Here is a 19,503-nt window from a genome sequence, read left to right on the forward strand (position 1 = left end):
AGAGCTGAGAAAATGCTTGCACCCCAAGGGAGCTTCAGACCTGGGAGACCCTGACTCCAAAGCAAAGGGGACAAGGGAGAGCTGGCGTCCCTGGGGTTGAGCCCAGAGAGCCAGAACAAGAGGCATGGGTGAGGCTGGGCCAGACACAGAGCTTTCCAAGTCCGTCTCGGTCAGGCTGGGAGAGGAGGGAGGGGCAGCCTGTACGGGGACTCATTGTGTAGAGACCTGGAGCCACGTCCTGCACAGAGGTCACCCACCTCCCCAGATGGGGCTGACGCTCCCCAAGGATGAGCTCCTGCCCCAACACACAAGCACGGGCATGCACACACAGCACACACACCTCACGGGCCCTGGGCTGTTGATCTGGCCCTCTGGCGACATCGTTCCTTCTTACCCTCCTCCGTTCCCGATTTCCCTTGGGTACAGGGTGCCAGGAAGCAGTGTGGTGGTGCCCGTCCTCCTCTCCTGAGGAGGCAGTTCTGAAACTCCAGGGTGGCGGGATCACACGAGCACCTAACGAAAACTCAGATTCCGATTCCCGCCCTCCCCCACCCGGAGATTCTGAGTCGGTGACCTGGGGCCCTGGAATTCTGAGAAGGTGGCCCTTGGAGGAACACTGGGTGGTCTGTTAGCTGTGTGATGGAGAAAAGGATCATCATCATACTGGCTGCTTTCAGTGTGTCCCTACTGTGTGCCTCGTCTTTGCATGAACCACCTCATTTCATCCACTGACTACCTTCCAGGAAGGTGCCGTTATTTCCCATGAGCAGGGTCACATGCTGGCCACCAGAGGAGCCACAGTTTGATGTACTGCCCTCTCCCTGCCCCCTAAGGCCAGCAGAGGCACAGAGCCTAGGGCACCCCGACAAGGACAGGACGTGAAACAGCATCTGACTCCTCAACAGGAGGGAGTGACCAGGGTGAGAATGGCTCGGAGCAAAGATGCAGGGTGGACTGTGATGGGCAACACGCGCACTTCACCTCCCAGGGATGAGGCCGCGGGAAGGCCCCCTCCTCACCTGAGGGCCAGCCCAAGCTACCCAGGAGGCTCCTATGCTGCACTGCCAGAGCAGGCCACTCTGGGGGGATTCCTGGGCAGCGCACGCCCTCTTCAGGCAGACAGGGGAGCTGCAGGGTGGAGGCCAGGACTTTCCTGGGAGGACAGCCAGGCACTGCTGGGTTTTCTCTTCCATCATCTGCAGCTCTGCTGTGGTTGTTAGGGTTGCCCCATTTTAAGGATGACAGAAATGTTGCGTGTCTTGCCCAAGGTCGCAAAGCCAGCCAGTATTGGACCTTGGTCCCTCCTCCCAGGGTCTTTGTCTCAGCCCCCAGAATGCCCCATGTCCCCCAGCTCCGTGGAAACTGGGACAGACAAAGCCCCAAGGCAGTTGGAGGAGGCAGGCAAAGGGTATTTAATGGGCTTTCGGGGGATCCAGGCACTCCCATCAGGGGAGTAGGCAGGGACAGGGCACGGAGAGCCTCCACGCGGGATAGAGGAGTGAGGTTCAGGTGTTGAGGCTCCTGGCATCTCCAGGGGCCAAATGGCGAGAGCAGACCAAGGCTGATATGCAGCCTCATGCAGCAGGGGCAGCACTGGGCAAGCCGGCATGGACCTAAATGCAGAGTGGAGGATGCGGGCTGTCCCAAAGTGCCCACCCTACAGCGCATGGCCCACCAGCTGGGGAGGAAGACGCTGTCCAAGCCGCCACCCCCTACACACAGAGCATGGGTGTGGGCTGGCACCACAGAATGCCACTGCAGGGGCCCTTGGGCGGGGGCTTGTGAATTACCTACCCCCACTTCATTCCTGATGGTCCACTTCCACATGGTTCATACACTCAGCTCCAGATTAAAAGTTGCCTTTAAAGAAAGGAATCGGTCCCCCCGAATTAGAAACCACTGGACCACCTTCAGTCCTAATCTGGGCACTGAGGCCCAGAAAGGGGAAGTGACTGGGCCAAGGCCAACCAGCAAGGTTGTGGTGTGGTCTTTTCCCTTTGTGTCTCCAGGATCCGCCGGATGCTTCTGGAGGCCTGTGACTCTACTTCCAGCGCTCCTGGGGACTACAAGCCCCCTCCCTCGAGCTCTCAGTGCTCCAGCTTCAGGGCTACTGCACCATGCGGGAGCTTCCCCCCACATCCGCACAATCTGGAGATGCCCATTCCCAACACCACAGGCACAGGCAGCTGCACTTGTACACGCGCACACACACACTCACGCACGCACGCACACAAACACACAGACACCTCACCTCCTGGAGATCTGCAGGATGTCGACGCCCTGGGGGAGCCCGTCCCGGTGTGTAGAGACCCCGAGTTTGGATGTGGGGGCGAGCCCCTGGCCCGGGGACGGCCGGAGGACTGGGCCCCGAGGGGCCTCTCGAGCAGTGCAGGGTCTGCATGGGCACCCAGTCAGGCCCCACCGCGCTCTGTAGCCCAACGGCTTCGGCCATGTACCTGGGGAGCACAAGCCAGATGGAAGGGGTCGCAACCCTCCAGGCCTGGTCCCCCTCAGCTTGGGGAGCACAAAGCACCAGCTCGTCCGTGCAGGGAGCTGGGGCCCGTCGCATCCAGGCTGCCGGGCCCTCTGCCCCATTTCTTGGATGAGAATCCCAGCTTCACCCCACCAGCCCCAGGGTCACCACTTGGGCCTCTGCTGTGCCAACTCACTTGGGTCCTCGTGGCGCAAAAATTGTGAAACACCAGTTTCTGGCACAGCCAAGGTCGAAAGGGTTGTTTAGATGCAGGTATTGGTACTGGAGGGGGCAAGGGGAGGAAGAAGAGCTCAGATCCAGCAGGACTGGGACGGCCACCACCACTCCCCACCCTGAGCCCGTCAGCTCAGCCCAGGGCTGCAGCAAGGTCCCAAGGGACAGAAGCCGCGAGTGTCAGCCAAGGCTTCCCCCAACCCACCTCCGAGTAGCTCTCTCCAGGCCACCCCTGGCCCTGCACCCCGTCTCCTGCCGTCTCAGGGATCCTCCCCTCACCCGGCACCCCCTTGGCAGCATCCTCCCCTCTCTGCCTCCTTTGGCCACACACATCCTCCTGCCGCCTCTTTCCAAACACCCTCACACATCGACCGTTTGCTACGAAACTGCTCCAAAGACACGTCCACCCCCCGCTGCCCCTTCTCTGCTGTCCCAGCTCTCAGTTTTTCTACACTTGTGCCTTCACTGAATTTCACTCTCTGGAAGGGCAGTTGGTTGGGGCCCAATCCTACTTCCCTAACCACACTCACATGGCCCTGGACATCTGGGCGCCACGTCCTGAGCACTCAGTGCAGGAAAGGTGAGGCCCAAAGGTCAAGTCCTTGCCTGGACACTGCTGACCAGGCTCTGCTCCTCCCTGCCCTCCACCCATCGGCCTAGCTCCGACCTCCTCCGCAGGGCAGGGCCCAGTCTCACCCCGAATACAAGAGCCCCGGCTACAAACTGTCTGTCACGACCAAAAGTGGCCAGGAGCACCTCTGCTCACCGCCAGCTCGCCTTGAGCCCTGCCCCTGTCACAAAGGTGTTGATCTTCAGAACTATTCTCCTCCAAAAGGAGCCAGGACTCCATGCAGGACAGCTGAGCCCTGGGGCAGGAAAAGTCAAGAGGGCTCCAGAAGTTCCCATGGTTGCCATATAGCAACACTAACCACTGCGAGAGATTGAGTCCTGCCTTCTTGAAGGTGTTGAAAGCATTTAAGGGACACTAAATGGTGAACAGAGTTAGGGGAAATTTACTATCCAAATTTCAAATGTAGAGCAATCCATTTTGACGTCTGAGATGTCTATGCAGCAGAGGAGAACGTTGCTTGCTCGGTGCTTAAAGGAGTGATAACTGTTGGACGGATTCACGAGGACTGACTAAGAGCTAGCGCTCCTTCCCCTTCCCACAGGGGACCAATCGGCCGTGAGTGGAGCCAACAGCTCCGAGCTCCCACCCTGTCCTCTCTCACTGGCTCCACACCTGGGTCTCCTGCCCCAACTGTGAGTCTCAAATGTCCTCACGGTCCGCAGGACCAAAACCAACGTGGGCATCTCGTTGCCCATCTCCTGCCACCTCCCTGCGGCCTCTGCTCTGTCGCCTTCTTCCCCAGGGCTTACAGCTCCAGGCTTCTCTCTCTCTCTCTCTCTCTCTCTCCCCCCGCTTCTATCCCAGAGCCTTATGCATTCCTTTGTCTGCAGTTTCGCTCGTTAGCTCATGAATATTTGGGGCCTCAACAACCTTCCAGGCACATCAGTGGGGACTGAGGACACCCCACAAACAATAGAGCCAACTGTGACCTGCAGGGTGGGGAGGGCAGCTGGGGAGGGAGAGCAGCAGAGAGAGGGGATGAGAACGAAGAGCAGGCAAACCAGGCCAAGACTCCAGTGTGCAGGCAGAGGAGCAGCAGCCAGGAAAGCAGGGGGAGCCGGGCCTGAGGGGCCGGGGACGGCCACGGCAGGCGCCCTCAGCCTCAGGTGGTGCTGAGTGCAGCCCAGAAACATCCATCTGAGGACCGCACACCGGCTTTGGCCACCTGGAGGGCGCAGAATCAGCGTGACAGTGAGGACAGAGGCTGAAGTGGGCTGAGCAAGGTGCAGAATGGCACTCAGGAGCACAGACAACCCTCTCAGGAACTACGGCTGAGCTGAGGGGAGAGGAGGACATGTGGAGCGGAGGATGGTGTGTGATTGGAGGTTTGCTTTGTTTTGAAGATGAGAGAGACGTGAACATGCGGAAACGATGATGGGAAGGAACAGTAACAACAATGACGACGTATAGGACACTTACTTATATCAGCCGCTGTGCTATGTGTCTTACCTAAAGTAACCCACGCGACCTCCTTTTACAGATGGGGAAACTGAGGTACCAGGTGAATAAGTCACATGCCCAAACTCTCCCTGCTGCTATGCTGTGCAGCCGAGATTTCAATTTACGTGGACTGGCTCCAGAGCCCTTGCTATATCAACCACTAAGCAAGCGGCCCAGCAGAAGTGGTGGTCAGGGGAGGCAGGTAGAAAGGAAATGAAGTTGAGGTATGTGAAGAACACCTGAGTGGGTTCTGCAGGTGATGGGGAAGAGTGCCTGGTGAATGTCAAAGAGAAGACCACATTTCCGTTTCTCAAGGCTGGAGAGCCTGGATGGGAGACCCCCATTCTGAGCGGTGGAGGGAGGGCAGGCCTCTGGCCTGACCTAGGACTGAAGAAGCACAGGATGTGTGAAGGGACAGTGCTGCCCAAGAGAGGCTGAAATGATGGACTGAATGTGGAGAGGGAAGACAGGCAGACCACAGGGGGCTGGTGAGTCAGGGCTGAGCAGACGAGGCACAGGTGAGCTGGCAAACAAATATGGGTGGATGGAGTGATGGAGTGGTGACTGGAAGGATGAGAGGTGGTGGGCAGAGAGGATTCCTCCGTCCTTTCAGCTGTCTTAATGTCACCAGCCCCCCCCCCCCACCAAAGTGGCCCACTACAGTCTTTCTAAAACCGCATGGTGTCAGGCCATAGTCCTGCCAAAGGAAACCCACGGCAAGGATGTTCACTTTGACCCCTCCAACTCAACACAGGACCAGAGGTCCAAGACATTGTAGTCAGAAAAGGAAAAAATAAAGACATGCTTATCGGAAAGGAAGAAATGAAACTGCTCTAACCCACAGATGACATGTTTTTCTACGTGGGATCAACAAAAAAGCTTGGAGAGCTCATAAGAGACTCTAGCAAGACTGCAGGGTACCAGTCCGATAGAGAAAATTCCATTGTGATTTCTTATAATAATAAACAAATGGAAAAGAAATTTGAAGAACTTTAGAGTAACACAAAAACCCGTGAAGTACTCAGAAAAAACCCAACACAATGTATGCAAGATCTATACTAAAAACTGCAAAAACACTCATGAAAGAAATCAGGGATGACCTAAATGAATGGAGAGGAATCCCGCGTTCATGGATTCAAAACTCAATGTTGTGAAAAGGTTCAATTTCCAAATTGGTCTATGGGTTCCACACAATCCAAATGAAAACCTCAGCAAACATTTTTATAGAAATTCACAAGTTGATTCTAAAAATTATAAAGACAATCAAAGGAACTAGGACAGCCAAAGGCACTTTGAAAAAGAAGGAAAAAGTTGGAGGCCTCATATTGAGTGACTTCGAGACTCAATAGAAAGTTACTAATGAAGCCAGTGTGGCATCGGCCAAAGAGTTCAGAAAGACACCCAAACCTGTAGAGTCAATTGGTTTTGGACAAATGTGCAAAGGCAACTCCATGGGAAAAGGATGGTCTTTTCAACAAACGGTGGTGGCACAACCCATACGCAAAAAAAATAAATCTCAACTCATATCTTGCATCAGATACAAAATTTAAGCTGAAATGATTCAGAGGCCTACCAGGAAATCTACAACTATAAAACTTCTTGAAGAAAACATATGAGAATATCTTGGGGATGTCTGCTTAGGCAACGATTGTTTAATTACAACACCAAAGACACCATCCTTAAAAGAAAAGCTGATATGGCACTTCACCAAGTCGAAAACTTCTGATCTTTGAAAGACGCTGTAAAGAAAATGACATGACAAGCCACAGTCTGCGAAAAAATATTTGCAAAACACATATCTGAGTCCAGGATACAGACAGAACTCTTAAAACTCAATAAGAAGAAAACAACACAATTTTTCTGAATGGGCAAAAGATTGGAACAGACACAAATCACAGATAGACGGTCGGCAAACAAGAACACGAGAAGATGCTCAGCATCATCAGTCATTAGGAACACGCAAACACAACCACAACGAGATCCCACCACACGTTCGTTAGACGAAAGTAAGGAAACAAAACACGGAAGACCTGACGACGCCAAACGGCAGTGAAAATGGAGAAACGACTGGAGTTCTCATACGTTGCTTGTGGGAATGCCAAATGGTACAGGCATTTTGGAAGACAATTGGGCAGTGGCTTACAAAGGGAAACATTCCGGTACCATACAACCCAGCAAGGCCACCTTTAAGGATTTATCAACAAAGAAGTGGAAACATGTCCAGGGCCCTGGACACGAATGTTTATAACCACGTTTCATGATCACCAAAAACTGGAAACCACCAAAAGATCCTTCAATTGGCAAATGGATCAACAAGGCATGCATAGGTATATCCATAGGATGGAATAGTACAGAGCAAGAAAAGGAAGAACCTCCTCATATAGGCAACACCACGGATGAATCTTGAATAAATTTTGCTACGTGAAACACAGCAGACTCAAAAGTCTGTGAATTCCATTTACAGGAGGTTCGGGAAAGAGAAACACTATGGGGATAGTACAACTCAGTGGTTGCCAGGGGCAGCAGGTATGGGGACATAGTGACTGCAAAAGACCGTCAGAGAATTTGGGGGCTGACGGAACTGTTCTGAATTTGAATTATGGTCGTGGTTACAGGACTGTCTGTGCTTGCCCACACTCATAGAATCGGGTGCTTAAAAAAGGTGAATTTTACCGTATGTCAAAAAAAAAAAGGAGTCCTGCCGTGGCTCCCAGGTTCCTGGTCCCAAGACTCAATTTCTCCACCTGACGTTCCGAGCCTTTTCCGTCCGGCCAGTGCCAAGGAGGCCACTTCATTTCCCATCCACTTTCTGCTCCCTTTACAACTGTCTCGTCACCATCTCGTCAACAGTCCGCACACTTTCGGGCATCCCTGCCTTTTGGCAAGCTGTGCCCCTCACCTGCAATGCCCTCCCCTCTGCCCTCGCCCACCCAAAACCTCTCCACCGCGGTCCTCTCTGAACTCTCCGTTCCCTCTCTGAGTCTGTGCTGCACAGAGCGGTCAGGCCCCTCTCTCAGTGTTCACCAGCCTCTGGCGGGAGTTATTCTGACTTCAGGCTCCTCATCACCACCAGCACAGGACGGAGCCTTACTCACCACTGCGCACAGCGCTCAAAATACTGCATGCGCGACCTGGCACACAGGAGGCCCTGGACGCAGGGCACCCAGTCGGGAGAGTGACACTGAGCCCCAGTGGAGGCACCACAGGAGCTGAATCAGGGTCTGAAGGGCTAAGGAGGCACCTTCGAGGGAGGGCAGGCCATGAGGACCAGGGCGGTGGAGGAAGAGTGGAAGGTGCGGAGGTCCGGGAGGGACAAGGGGACCGCCCACAGCCCGGTGTCGTGGCTCCCCCGGGCCCACATACCTTGCCCTCGTGGGAGCGCTCAGCCTTGCTAACCGACCAGGCCTTGATGAGCAGCAGCACGAAGAGAGGCACCAGGAAGCCGGCGGCGGGTACAGCCACCACGATGCTGCCCTGGAGCTAAGGAGCCGGGCCTTGAATCTTGCCCCCTGCCCCCGCACCTGGGCTCTCCCAGCCCTCCTCATCGCTCCCACAGTGGGCCCCCAAAGTGGGCCCCACAGCCTGGTGGATACGTGATGATCTTGTCCAGACCGTAGGGCAGGTGGGTCGTGCGCACCAGGACCATCACACAGGCGACCAGCACGGCGAGAGTGTATAGACACAGGGACAGGACCAGCAGCAGGTAAAGCCGGTAATTGCGGTGCCCGACACAGTTATTCACCCACCTGTTGTGGTGGTCAAAGTCCTGGGCGAGAGTGAGAGGGGGCGCCCTCCAGATCCAGACCGTGGCCCAACGCCCCTAAACCTGAGCCACAATGTCGCTATCGCTGGCGTTTCTGTGGTGAGAGCACTTTGGGGCTCTGTGGCTCAAGGTCACTTGTCACGAGGCCTCTAGAGACAAGGCGCGCCTAGCCTTCTGTGGGACACTTCCTGCTGTACCCTCAGCAGGACCTCTGTTTTGACATCCACTGAATGAGAGTAAGAATGACACAGCCCCCCGCACCCCCCAGCCTCTCTGGGTAGTGAGCAGGAGAGAAGACAGCACATTTGTAAACCTTAGCTGGCTAGACACAGGAGACAAGCTCTCAGAATCCAGAAGATTGTCGGGCCTGGAGCCCCAGAAGAGGACAGGCGAATCTCCCCAGGCCAGATCTGCAGCCGGCCATAGGCCCCCTGGGCATCTAGTGTCAGTGAGGCCTGGGGTAGGACACGGGTGCCTTTCCTCCCCCTGGCCTGACCAGGGCAAGCATAGATGTGGATGCACCTGTGCCTGTCAGCACCTGGGTGGGCAAGGGCCAGCCTCCCAGGACAGCAGCAGGCACAGACGCAGTGACCTGCATGAGTGACCAAGAGTGCCTGGGAGTTACTGCCACCCTTGGCCTTTTGTAGTCCTGGTAGTGTTTTCACGCCTGCCACGGGCACCCGGAGTCAATGGGCCTCTTGGCCCAAGCCGAGTTCAGGGCAGGGGTGGGAGGGGGCAGGGGGGCAGATGAGAGGGGTGCTCACCTCCACACAAATGTTGCACCGGGGGCAGTGGTGGGTCCGGGGCGGGCGGTGGAAGCTGCACTTTGGGCACCACTGCAGGTGGAAGGCCATGTGGTTCACCCACACCACAGGCATCATCATGGGGTCCAGTTCGTTGGAGCCTGGCATGGGAAGAGGATTGGGCAGCAGCAGGAGCCCTTCCGTCACTCTGCTGCTGGCAGGGGTGGGGGCAGCCCCGCAGCATCACAGGGCTCCAGGAAGGGTGGGGAGGAGCTGGGCATGGGAATCCCCGGTCCCCACTCGGCTGGCTGAGCGAACCGGGAGACGCTGGCAGCCCAAGGGAAGGTAATTTGCAGCCAGAGGAGCTCTGTTAGGACGCAGGCCTTCGCAACTGGGACTGATGCTTTCAGGAGTGTGTGCAGTGGGAAGGAAGAAGAGAACTGAGTGGTTGTCAATACCTGGCTTCTCTCCCTGGTCTGCCCCGCCCTCCCCTCCAGGGTAACTGGAAACCTCCAGAATTCTCTTTCCCACATCTTGGCGGATTGGGTCAGGAAGCAAAGAAGCAGGGCCCAAGCAGGTGAGGAGGGGGGAGAAGGGGTCTTGAGGCCCGGGAGGGGAGTGGGGAGCACGTTAGGAATCATCCGTGCAGGCAGGAGCCTTTCGGCTGCTACCTCCTTCTCCCAGGGGCCGAGAACTCACCTTGATGTAGGATGCCAGGGTCTGACCCATTGAGGGCGATGAGACTGCAGAAGCTGAGTACGAAGAGGGGGCCCGTGACAATAGGATAGACCCACTCGCCGTTCTGGACCAGCCATCTGCAACTGAGACCAGAGCAGGACTCAGCCCTGATCTGCGGGAGGCCCTGAGCTCCCCCCAGGACTCAGTCCACCTGGTCAGGACTCACAGACCTTCAAGCCTGCCATCAATATCCAGGCTAGTGACAGATCCATAGAAGCTCCACGAGATGTCACCCAACACGACCCACCACCACCAGCTCCCAGGGGCACCAAGCACTCCATGCCTCGGTGCCTTTGCGCATTCGGGTCCCTCTGCCTAGAATATCTCCCTTCCATGACCCCTCTTCTGCACTTCCCCTGCTCCATGTTATCATCATCTCTTTTTCTTTCTGTGTCTGTCAGAAACCTGCCGGCCTGTTGGGAGACTCACGGGAAAGCAAAGAACAGGCCACTCAGGACAAGCAGCATCACTGCGCTGAGGGCGGCACACAGGCTCGGGATCATCCAGGGAAGCAGGCCCTGAGGTCGGCCAGCCCGCGAGAGGGGCATGGCGGCACCTCCAGCGCCCACAGGCGCCCTCGCCAACACTGGCTCCAGGAGCCCTATCTCCAAAGCGGTCGCTCAAGAGATAGTGAGCTCCCAAGCTACGGCCCAGGGTAGAAGGCACAAGTCCCAGTGTGATGTCACAGAAGCTGAGAATGTGAGCGAGGGGCTCTGCAGCCTATGACCTGCACCTCCAACGGCAACGCCCCCCACCCCCTCATGCTGGGGACGCAGAGGTCCTGCCCCCCGCCAGGTTGGCTTCGAGACCCCAGGAGAGTTTCAAAGCACATGGGGAGAAGGGGCTGATTCCAATCGCCCTTTCGGGGGAAGTGCTGATCGAAGCAAAGCGTGCTCATTGCTCGCTCTGTCTCCAGTTTTTCCTTTCTGCTCTCATGAAATTCCACTTTGGGGTTGGGGCAGTGAAATAATCTCCCAGCTTCCCTCGTTTCCAGGCTTCTCTTGACAAAAGTTGGGTCAATGAGATTTAAGTGGATCTCTGTGGTTTCTCGAAAAGCGTCTAGCTCCCTGATCAAAGGGGAAAAGGACACCGTTGGCACAGCTCTGTTCCTTCTTCCTGTCTTGAACCTAGATGTGCTGGCCGGGAGTGCCCTCTTGGGCCCATTAGGCAACAAGTCAACACGCTACACAGACACCCTTTGATGACAGTCTTGACACTGCCCCGATCTAGAACTGCCTCCCTCTGAGCTGCTTATGAGGGGAGAAAATCACTGGCTTCTCTGTGACATGCAGCTGACAGTTGTCATTCGTTTCAGCCACTGAGCACCTGAACCCCTCTGTGTCTGGAAGAGTCCCCCAACTGTGAGTCACAGCTCCAACAGACCTGTGACTCAGGGGCCACCAGTCAGCTTCAGACCTGCCACCACCACCCGACTGCGGGGTCTGTGCTGAGAGGCAGCCCCTGCACACATTTTCCCAACTCCGTGTTGAGACGCAGTGGCCGTTTATCTGATAGCAGCTTACTGTTGGCTTCTCCTCCTATCCCATTTTATTTTCCATGAAAGCAAGAGTCCTGCCCTATGTTTCTTTTCAGATACTCAGTAATCGAGACTCTCTTGCTTATGCAATTGACTTTGCCGTTAGCAGTAACAGTCCCATTTCACAATGCTTCATTCGAGTTAATTAGAAAAACACAGCAAAATGTTTCCGTTTCTCCTGTGATTTGCTAGTAAAACTCACTCACAGAACACATTATTAACCACCAGCTTTCAAAACAAAATGTTAAAGTTATTCTGTTAAATGCCCCCTAGAAGAAACAGGGACGTGAAGTACGGCATTCCTAATCTCTGGAGCAGAAGATGTCACATCTTTAAAGGGATGACAGGTTCACGGTCAGACAGGCAGAGACTCTTCTCGGAGCCTTTGGTCACTAAATCTCAATTTCTCGTGCACACTTCTATGGGAGGGTAACATCTGTAGTTGGTTGAGCTTTGTAAAAGAATGAACAGTCTAAATTTACCAGTGAAAGATTCGCAAGCTGGTTAAAGATGTCCTGGTTCGTGACCGTTAGAAATTATTAAATACTGTGAATTGACATGGAGACAAATGATCAAATATTAACAAAGATTAAAAGTCACCAAATTTATTTAAAATCTCAGTACGAACAGTATATTCCTTATATATTCCAGTGATTTGAAGCACTTCACTTTTTAATGTCATATTTATTTGTCTAATAACTGAAGTATATCTCATTATGATTACTGAAATTTCAAAATAATCTCAAAGGTGTTGCAGTTGCTTATCGGTGTATTTCTTGTTTATAGCCAATTTTGCTTTTTCTGTACCTTCTTTCTAATTATTATTTAGGTACTTCAAGTTAAGGTGAAGTAACCTGGATGTGGATGCTGCCATCTCTCAACGGGGTCTTTCTAAAAGACACAAAAAATTTCAAAAGAAAATCATAACTTTGTAGCGTGCAACTTTTTACTAACTATTCTTCTGTACCCTATTTCACATGATCATCACACCACTCTTGGATGTTACGTATTACGATAAAACCCTGAGCGTCTCACCACTGTTTTCTATGACAAGGTTCAACTCAGAAATAAGAGAAAACTCTCCTTCCTAAAAGCTCAGAGAAAGTGAAGCATAAAATCTTTTATAGGCAAGGAAGAGATTCAAAATCACTCTATTGACTGCGTAATTAATCAGACTTCAATATGTGCCAAGTATCTCAAATGTGTTTAGCATGGTACTAACCTGAAGGGATAAAAAGTCAGAAAAGACAAATTCCTTTCTTCAAGGTTCTCATGATCTAGTCAGGAATCATCAACAAGGACAAAAGTAAGGAAGAAAACAAATGATTGAAAACTTAGAACATCAGATTGAAGGCGTGATGAAGATGTAAAAATAAAAAGGGATTTGGGCCAACGTTTCTTAGAACGAGGGAGTATTTTTTCACCACGTTTTGAGGTAGGAAGGAATGGGATAAGTTTTGTCCATGGTCAATCAATACTGTTATTGTTATTATTACTTATTTCACAAATGTGAATATTTCGTTTTCCTTTCAGGGAACACGCCATTGAGTGTTGAAATACTTACCACTTAACTTGTGTGCTCCATACGGCTCCAGCTATTTACAGAAAGAATAATAACTTTTCCAAATGGAGGTATGGTTAATCTTATTTATTTTATTTTTGGCTGAGGAAGATTGGCCCTGAGCTAACATCTCTTACCAATCTTCTTCTTTCTGCTTGAGGAAGATGGTCCCTGAGCTACCATCTGTGCCAATCGTCCTCCATTTTGTATATGGGACACCGGCACAGCACGGCTCAATGAGCGGTGCAAAGGTCTGCACCCAAATCCGAACCCGCAAACCCCAGGCCGCTGAAGCAGAGCGCACGAATTTAACCACTATGCCACCGGGCCGGCCCTAAATAGAGAAATAGTAACTTTTCAAAATAGAGCTACAGTTACTCTTGTTCTTTAAATAAATCATTTGTGAATTGACAGGAATGTTTCCCAAGGAGCAGATGTCATCAAAGCATGAGATCTCCCAGGCACAACAGGAAAGTTCAGAGTCACATTCGTTTTGCCCAAAATCATGAAGCTATAACAAACCATCTGAAGACATATTAATACTCATTAAACCAGCACCAAATGGAATGTTTTCCCCTCCAGACTGGGAAGTTGATATTCCGAATGTTTCATAAGATTGGGGAGGATTTAACCTAAGAACTCTGTAAAAGCAGTCAACACAAGCTGGGCCACAGAGATACCTGCCAATTCCAGAAGACATCTTCAGAAACACTTTCAGGTCTGTGATAAACCTTTTGGTAGTTCACAAGTGCCCATGCAATGGCAAGAGAACACAGTATGAAGAATAAGAAGTAGGCATCATGAAACGGCCTGTCTTCATTTAACTCCAACCCCAAACAACGTATTTCCTAGATTTGGAAAAGAAAAGATGTGAGAGTAAGCCAGCTCAGTGACTCCAGTTTAAACCCATACCCTATCACTGGAAACAGTACATGTGCTTCCTCTGCCTTTGTAATTGTTTATATTCCTGACCTTCTCTGCCAGCAAAAACAATTCCCAGTCCCACCCTTACCGACCCTCCCCACACACACACAAAGAGATTAAATATTCAGTTGATCTTTGCGCATTTTTCCCATGAAAAACTATAAATCAATATTCATTAAAGGCAATTCTACAAGAAGGCAAAAGAAAAGCCACAGAATTCTTTATCTCCCTTTTACCCTTAGTTTCTGCTCATGTTGATTCTAGTCTGCTGAGAATTCCAAAACACTCTGCATTGCCCCAGTTTTTCTTGGTCTCCCTTCTCAGAGAGTCAGCAGGAAAGTGACAGGCGTCACAGCATTACTCCTGCGAAGGGAACGGACAACAGAGTCTTAGAAAGGGAAACCAGTGGTGCTGAAACAGGAAGTCATTTTTGAGGGATTCAGGTCATGAAAGCAGTAAAGTAGACTAAGGAAAACGTTACTGAGCTCAGGAAATTTTCTCAACACAGCCGTGGGGTTACCATTTGACAAAATATGTTTCTTTGGTTTTCATTTTTCCTTTAGAAACATTATTAAAGCCACTAATAATTCCTATAAGGTACAATAAGAACTGTATAAATATAGATGATTAATATCATGTCCATGTGATTCACGGCCTACAGACTCGATGGCGCATATGCATCCTCAACCACGGATCCCGTTTAACTTTGTGAGTGTTCTTCCCCTACAAATGATAATGTACAGATACAGCATCAAAATGATCTTAGAAAGCTCGTCCCTTTCAGTGAGGAAAGTGGCCTGAAGTCCCTGAAAGGTGCTCCACATGCAGCTAAAACAGTTCCGGTCTCGGCTTTGCCCCTCACCAGCTTGTACTTGCACACATCAATTCACACTTTGACATCTCATTCCCATCTCTAAAATGAGAACAACTGCTTTGTCCACTCCCCTAACCATCAATACTATTTTCAAAAATTATAATTCTTGGTTAAGATTGCAAGGGCCAGAGGAGGACGCCTCCCATTTCTAACTCTGGCTGTCCGCCTTTTTTCCATCCACAAAACAGCAAGAACACCTTGTGTAGTATCGTTGGGCATGTTAATCGTGATAACGTACAAAGCCCATGGGATGCAATAAGTGTTAGAGAAATATCCCTTCCCTTCTCCACCAATTTTCCATTTCATAAATGGGCAAATTCCATTTGAAATGTTGGCAATCCAGATCAGTACCATCTTATTGTCTCTAGGCTACCGCTTGACCCTATTCTTCTCTCTTCCCACATCACCTTCCTGTATTTCCTGGCCTTTCTCTTCCAAGAACCAAGGTCTTTTCCCATCTCCCTGACCGGGACCATCACTTTGTAGTCTGTTAGCAGTGGCTCCTCTGGCCAGCTTTAGCTCCTCAGGCAAGCCTCAGCGACTCCGAGGCCGGACAGAGTTACAGCAATATCTGGGGCTGGGGCTGCTCACTTGCAATCCTGACTCTTCCTGGTCATCCTCCCCGCTGTCTGGCCTCGGAGCGGGAGAAGGGAAGGCGGCACTGGAGTGATGACATGTGGCTCTCTCCTTTCCCCACCCTTCATAGTTTTCTGTCCAAGTGCGGAACCCAGAAGGCTCTGACCACACTTGCCCTGGCTGTTGCCATGGTTACACAATAGCAGTACCAGACCCAGAAGTGATCTCATCTCCTCTCCTCTACCTCCCTCTCAACGCTTTCCTGCCCTTTAGGGAACAACCCCCCCCCCCCCCCCCCACGCATAGTCACAGACGGAACCCTTTCCAGGTAAACTTGAGACTTAAAGTAACCCTCTGGGAGGAGTTTGGGTGGAAAACGAAGAGTCCTCGTGGAGACACCTGCCTTTTATTACGGGTTCCCTAGGGTCTAAAAGGCGGCAAGTCCGCCTGTCTAGCTCGGGTCTCCGTGGCGCGGCACCCGGCACCTCCCGGCTGCAGCGGCGGGGCGCGCGCCGCCGTCCAGGGCTCTGGACTGCAGGCTGCAGCGAGACGCCGCGGCTCGGCCTCCAGTCAAGTCCCCTCCGCGCGCTGGCACCGAGGCAGAGCACCTCTGTCCCCGAGGCCGAGCACAAGTCCGGAGAGCAGGAGAACTGGCCAGGCTGGCCCAGTAACACGTCCCCTCGGGGTGCGGCGGCAGCGGGCCGGGAGGGAACACCCGGGCCTCCAATTCCCAACCGGATGGAATCCAGGCTTTTCGCGAGCGAGCCAAGCCCAGGCTGCCAAGGGATGCCCCGCTCGGGGAGCGCGCGTTTGCAGGCACCACGCTTCCCTGCCAGCCAGCGCCTGGCTGCCACCCGACGCCAACTTTCCCCTTGGGCTCTGGAAGGAAGGACGCACGCTGAGTGCAGCCGGAGAGCCACGATTCCCGCTCCAAGCAAAAGGCGTCGCCCATGCCTCCCCAAAAGCACCACAACCAAACTAGCAGCCGGGTCTCCCCGTGCCCTTCCCCGGCCCACCCGGAATGTGGCGAGCGAGGGCGCAGATGCCCTCTGCCGGGTCCGCCTCACACGGTCTGCGCCGAGACTTCGCGGAATGAACCTGCAGCGGGCAGAAGCCGGGGGGGCTAGTGCAAACGCGCTGCCCGCCGCCTCCGCTGCGCCTGCGCGAGGGCGAGGGCGAGTGAAGCTCCTGGGTGCTCGAGGAGGCAAACCGCTAGCCTGGAGCCAGGGTCGCTGCGGCCCCCGAGCGAGAGCCGCGCCAGCCAGGCGGCGCGCCAGGCCCCAGCTGGAGCTCCGGGGAGGTGAGGCTGGCGCGGAGAGGCGCGCTCCTAGAGGAAGGGCGCCTCTGAAGTTTGTGGGGTGACCGCAACAGCTGTCCGGGGAGACACTGAGTCTTTCTAAAAAAGGGGATGCTCCAAACGCCGGGGATTGCCTCTCCCCTTCCGATCTCATCCCCCAGCCCTCACCCCACGCCGGCGTGCGCCAGCCCTCCTGGGCATGCTGCTAGAAAGCCGTCTCTGCTGGTGCGGCCACAGCGCAGATCCCAGACAGCTCCTGGCGCGCCGACGGGTGTTCCTCTGGACACGGCACTCTGTCTCTAAAGAATCCTCTGCTGTTTGAGCCTGCGCCCGGATGACTTAGGACCTGTTTATTCGATACCATAAAGTCTCTAAGGACCTGCGGGAAAAAACGGGACAGTGTCCTACAAATTTTAAGCCTCAGATAAAGTAAGTAGATTCCAGTAAGTAAAACCCCGGTCCACTGTGACTGGGCTTGAAAGAGCAGACAGGGGGATGAGCGCCAGAGATCAGCGCTCCATTAAGGGGCTGGCACCGAGGAAGGAACAAACGGGAAAGAAAGAAAAACATACCAAGATGTAAGTCTTCTTTCCTCTTTCCCTCATACCAGGCCAGCAAGGATATGTCTTAGGAGGTTTCCTTTGTTGCTTTGTGCATCCTTTGGTAAGGCAACAGGAAACTTGGAAGTTTATGGGGACCAGAGTGGATCCACATTTGGAGGAGACTGCAGCTTGGACAATTTGGAGATGGGATCCTCTTAAAATTATGCAGAAATAGCTTAATTTTACAGATTTTTACAAAAACATATGACCACGTGCATTCATTGTCAGGCCGCCCTCAGGGTCATGGAAAGGGCCTGGGCAAGGGATGAGTCCTGAAGCTTGGGCCTTATCAGCTGCATGGTGAATCCTTTTGTCGTTGGAACTCTAGGTCTGTAGTCACACACCTTGCACTTGCTAGTCCAAAACATAAAGCTGACTTGAGATGGAGTTGTAGGAACAACGCAGCCCCGGGGTCCTGCGTCTGTGAGCTTGGTTTAAGAGCACAGCTTGTAAAGTCCCGGAGCTCCCTTGGCAAATGAGAAGGGGTGTTTTGGTTTGGGGGTAGTGAGCAGACAATGGCTACAATGGAAGAACTGCAAGTGGGGAGGAGACTCCTCACTCAGCCTCCCCTCAGCAGCAGAGAGCTCAGGGCCACAGAAACTAAACGAGTCCTTTTAATTCACAGGTACTTGGTGGCAGAGCCAGCCTCAGGAGGGACTCAAGTTTTCTAACTCTGACCGAGGTCTTTTCCTGTATCTCATGCTGCCCCATCTCTGTGACTTTGGTTTTGACTGTCAACCAACCAAACTCATAATTTTCCTCTTTGGATACAAGAAAATTGAAGTCCCTATAGATTATTCGAACCTATGGCAACTTTTTTTCCTCAATGCTTCATAGTTAATGTTCTACCACTCCTTTTTTAATTAACCATATCCTTGGTGTGCTTATTGCATTTTTGTGTATTTTTATATCCTTTTTTATTTGTTTATGCCATTGCCTCTCAATCCAAACTGCAAGCTCAGTGTGAGGACAAAATACCTCCTTTGTCTCCCACAGCGTAGTTTAGCTTTTTGCATATGGTGTGTACACAATGAGTAGTTTTTGATCCTTAAAAACTCTCTATTTATGAATTTTCTAATAATTCTGTCACTTCATTGACCAGAATATTGTGTTTAAGTAGAATCGTGGTTAACTCTGGATTTCCCCTTTTTCCTTCCTGTCTAAATTCTAGGTTAATATACGCAAACCAAATGATATCTCCCTCTGCTTATTTCAACCTTTTCTACAAAACCCCTACAGAATTCATCACACCCTCCTGTTTTCCCAAAGAAGTTTGATTTCACTATTCGAAGGCCTTTTCATGTTAGATCATAGTTAGTTATGCAAGCCAAGTGTGTTGGCTGTTTTGTGTCTGTGTTTTCTCAGCCCCTAAAACAATGCCTGTAAATTTGTACTGAACTGATTTAGTTTGAAGTATCCTGACTTCAAATGTAGACTGCGTTAACTAGGGCATCCTGAATACACCATGAGAAGACAACGTCTGGAAACCAGGCTCTGTGCTTTCCTTCCTTTTAATTACTCTGAACACACAGCAGGCAAAGTCAGCTGCACAGCCCAGAGTTGTGATGAATGGCCTTGGCTGTGTCGTGGCTTCCCAATCCTCGAGGTACTTCTCTGAGTGTCTCGTATGTGGTAGGTGTTTAACAAATATTTGGGGGTTAAATGAGTTAATGCAGACAGTGGATATGATGATGATAATCAGTTGCTTTATTTTCAGTCGATTGATTTCTGAATTTCTACTAACTGTACAGGACCCCACCAGCATGGTGGTACCGTCCTCTCTAAGAGTCTGGGATTTACTGTCACCAGAAGCAATTTGGCAACGTGTCCTGTAAGGCTAATACCCTCTCTGGATTCTTGCAGCACCACTCAGTGGGAAAAGTCTATTTGACATTAAGTTTGGTTCAAATGGAAGGTGTATTCTACAGTGTAGCTGATTTCCAAGAGTGGCTATTCAAGATTCAACAAGTGATCCTTAGTTGCACTGAAAGAGCTGTGTATATCATCAGTTAGAGCTACCTAATTGCTGCAGCTATGCCTGTTTCAGTCTGAGAGGGAAAAAATAAGGAAAGAAAAAAAAGGACTTTCCAGGTGCTTGGAAAATTGTTCA

At 51.9% G+C, this 19,503-nt stretch overlaps 1 protein-coding gene across 2 annotated transcripts; it reads right to left on the minus strand.

Moving 5' to 3' along the window:
* Positions 1 to 1,391: 1,391 nt before the first annotated feature.
* On the minus strand, positions 1,392 to 16,780 carry LOC123280725 (palmitoyltransferase ZDHHC19-like). 2 transcript variants are annotated; one of them, XM_070497052.1, is made up of 11 exons: positions 16,511 to 16,780; positions 14,281 to 14,407; positions 13,801 to 13,968; positions 9,984 to 10,105; positions 9,306 to 9,445; positions 8,372 to 8,544; positions 8,142 to 8,247; positions 2,670 to 2,755; positions 2,252 to 2,456; positions 1,795 to 1,860; positions 1,392 to 1,613 (listed from the first exon to the last, which is right to left on the minus strand). In XM_070497052.1, the coding sequence occupies exons 3-10, from the start codon at positions 13,818 to 13,820 to the stop codon at positions 1,831 to 1,833; spliced, it is 882 nt and encodes a 293-aa protein (XP_070353153.1). In that variant the 5' UTR covers positions 13,821 to 13,968; positions 14,281 to 14,407; positions 16,511 to 16,780; the 3' UTR covers positions 1,392 to 1,613; positions 1,795 to 1,830. The 2 variants fall into 2 exon arrangements, with proteins under 2 accessions (XP_070353153.1, XP_070353152.1); XM_070497051.1 differs by lacking the exon at positions 16,511 to 16,780 and having other exon boundaries at positions 14,281 to 14,415.
* Positions 16,781 to 19,503: the final 2,723 nt, after the last annotated feature.

The sequence above is a fragment of the Equus asinus genome, chromosome 25 (assembly GCF_041296235.1).
Source record: "Equus asinus isolate D_3611 breed Donkey chromosome 25, EquAss-T2T_v2, whole genome shotgun sequence".
In the NCBI taxonomy this organism is placed as follows: domain Eukaryota; kingdom Metazoa; phylum Chordata; class Mammalia; order Perissodactyla; family Equidae; genus Equus; species Equus asinus.

What these genes read in the sequence shown, in the direction of transcription:
- LOC123280725 (XM_070497052.1), bottom strand. Translation starts at nt 13,820, where the DNA reads ATGTCTTCTGGAATTGGCAG. An exon ending in AGCGCTCCCACGAGGGCAAG is followed by an intron (nt 2,756 to 8,141) that starts GTATGTGGGCCC and finishes TGCCCCCTCCAG; the next exon opens with TACCAATACCTGCATCTAAA. An exon ending in TTTGCGCCACGAGGACCCAA is followed by an intron (nt 2,457 to 2,669) that starts GTGAGTTGGCAC and finishes TGTGCTCCCCAG; the next exon opens with GTACATGGCCGAAGCCGTTG.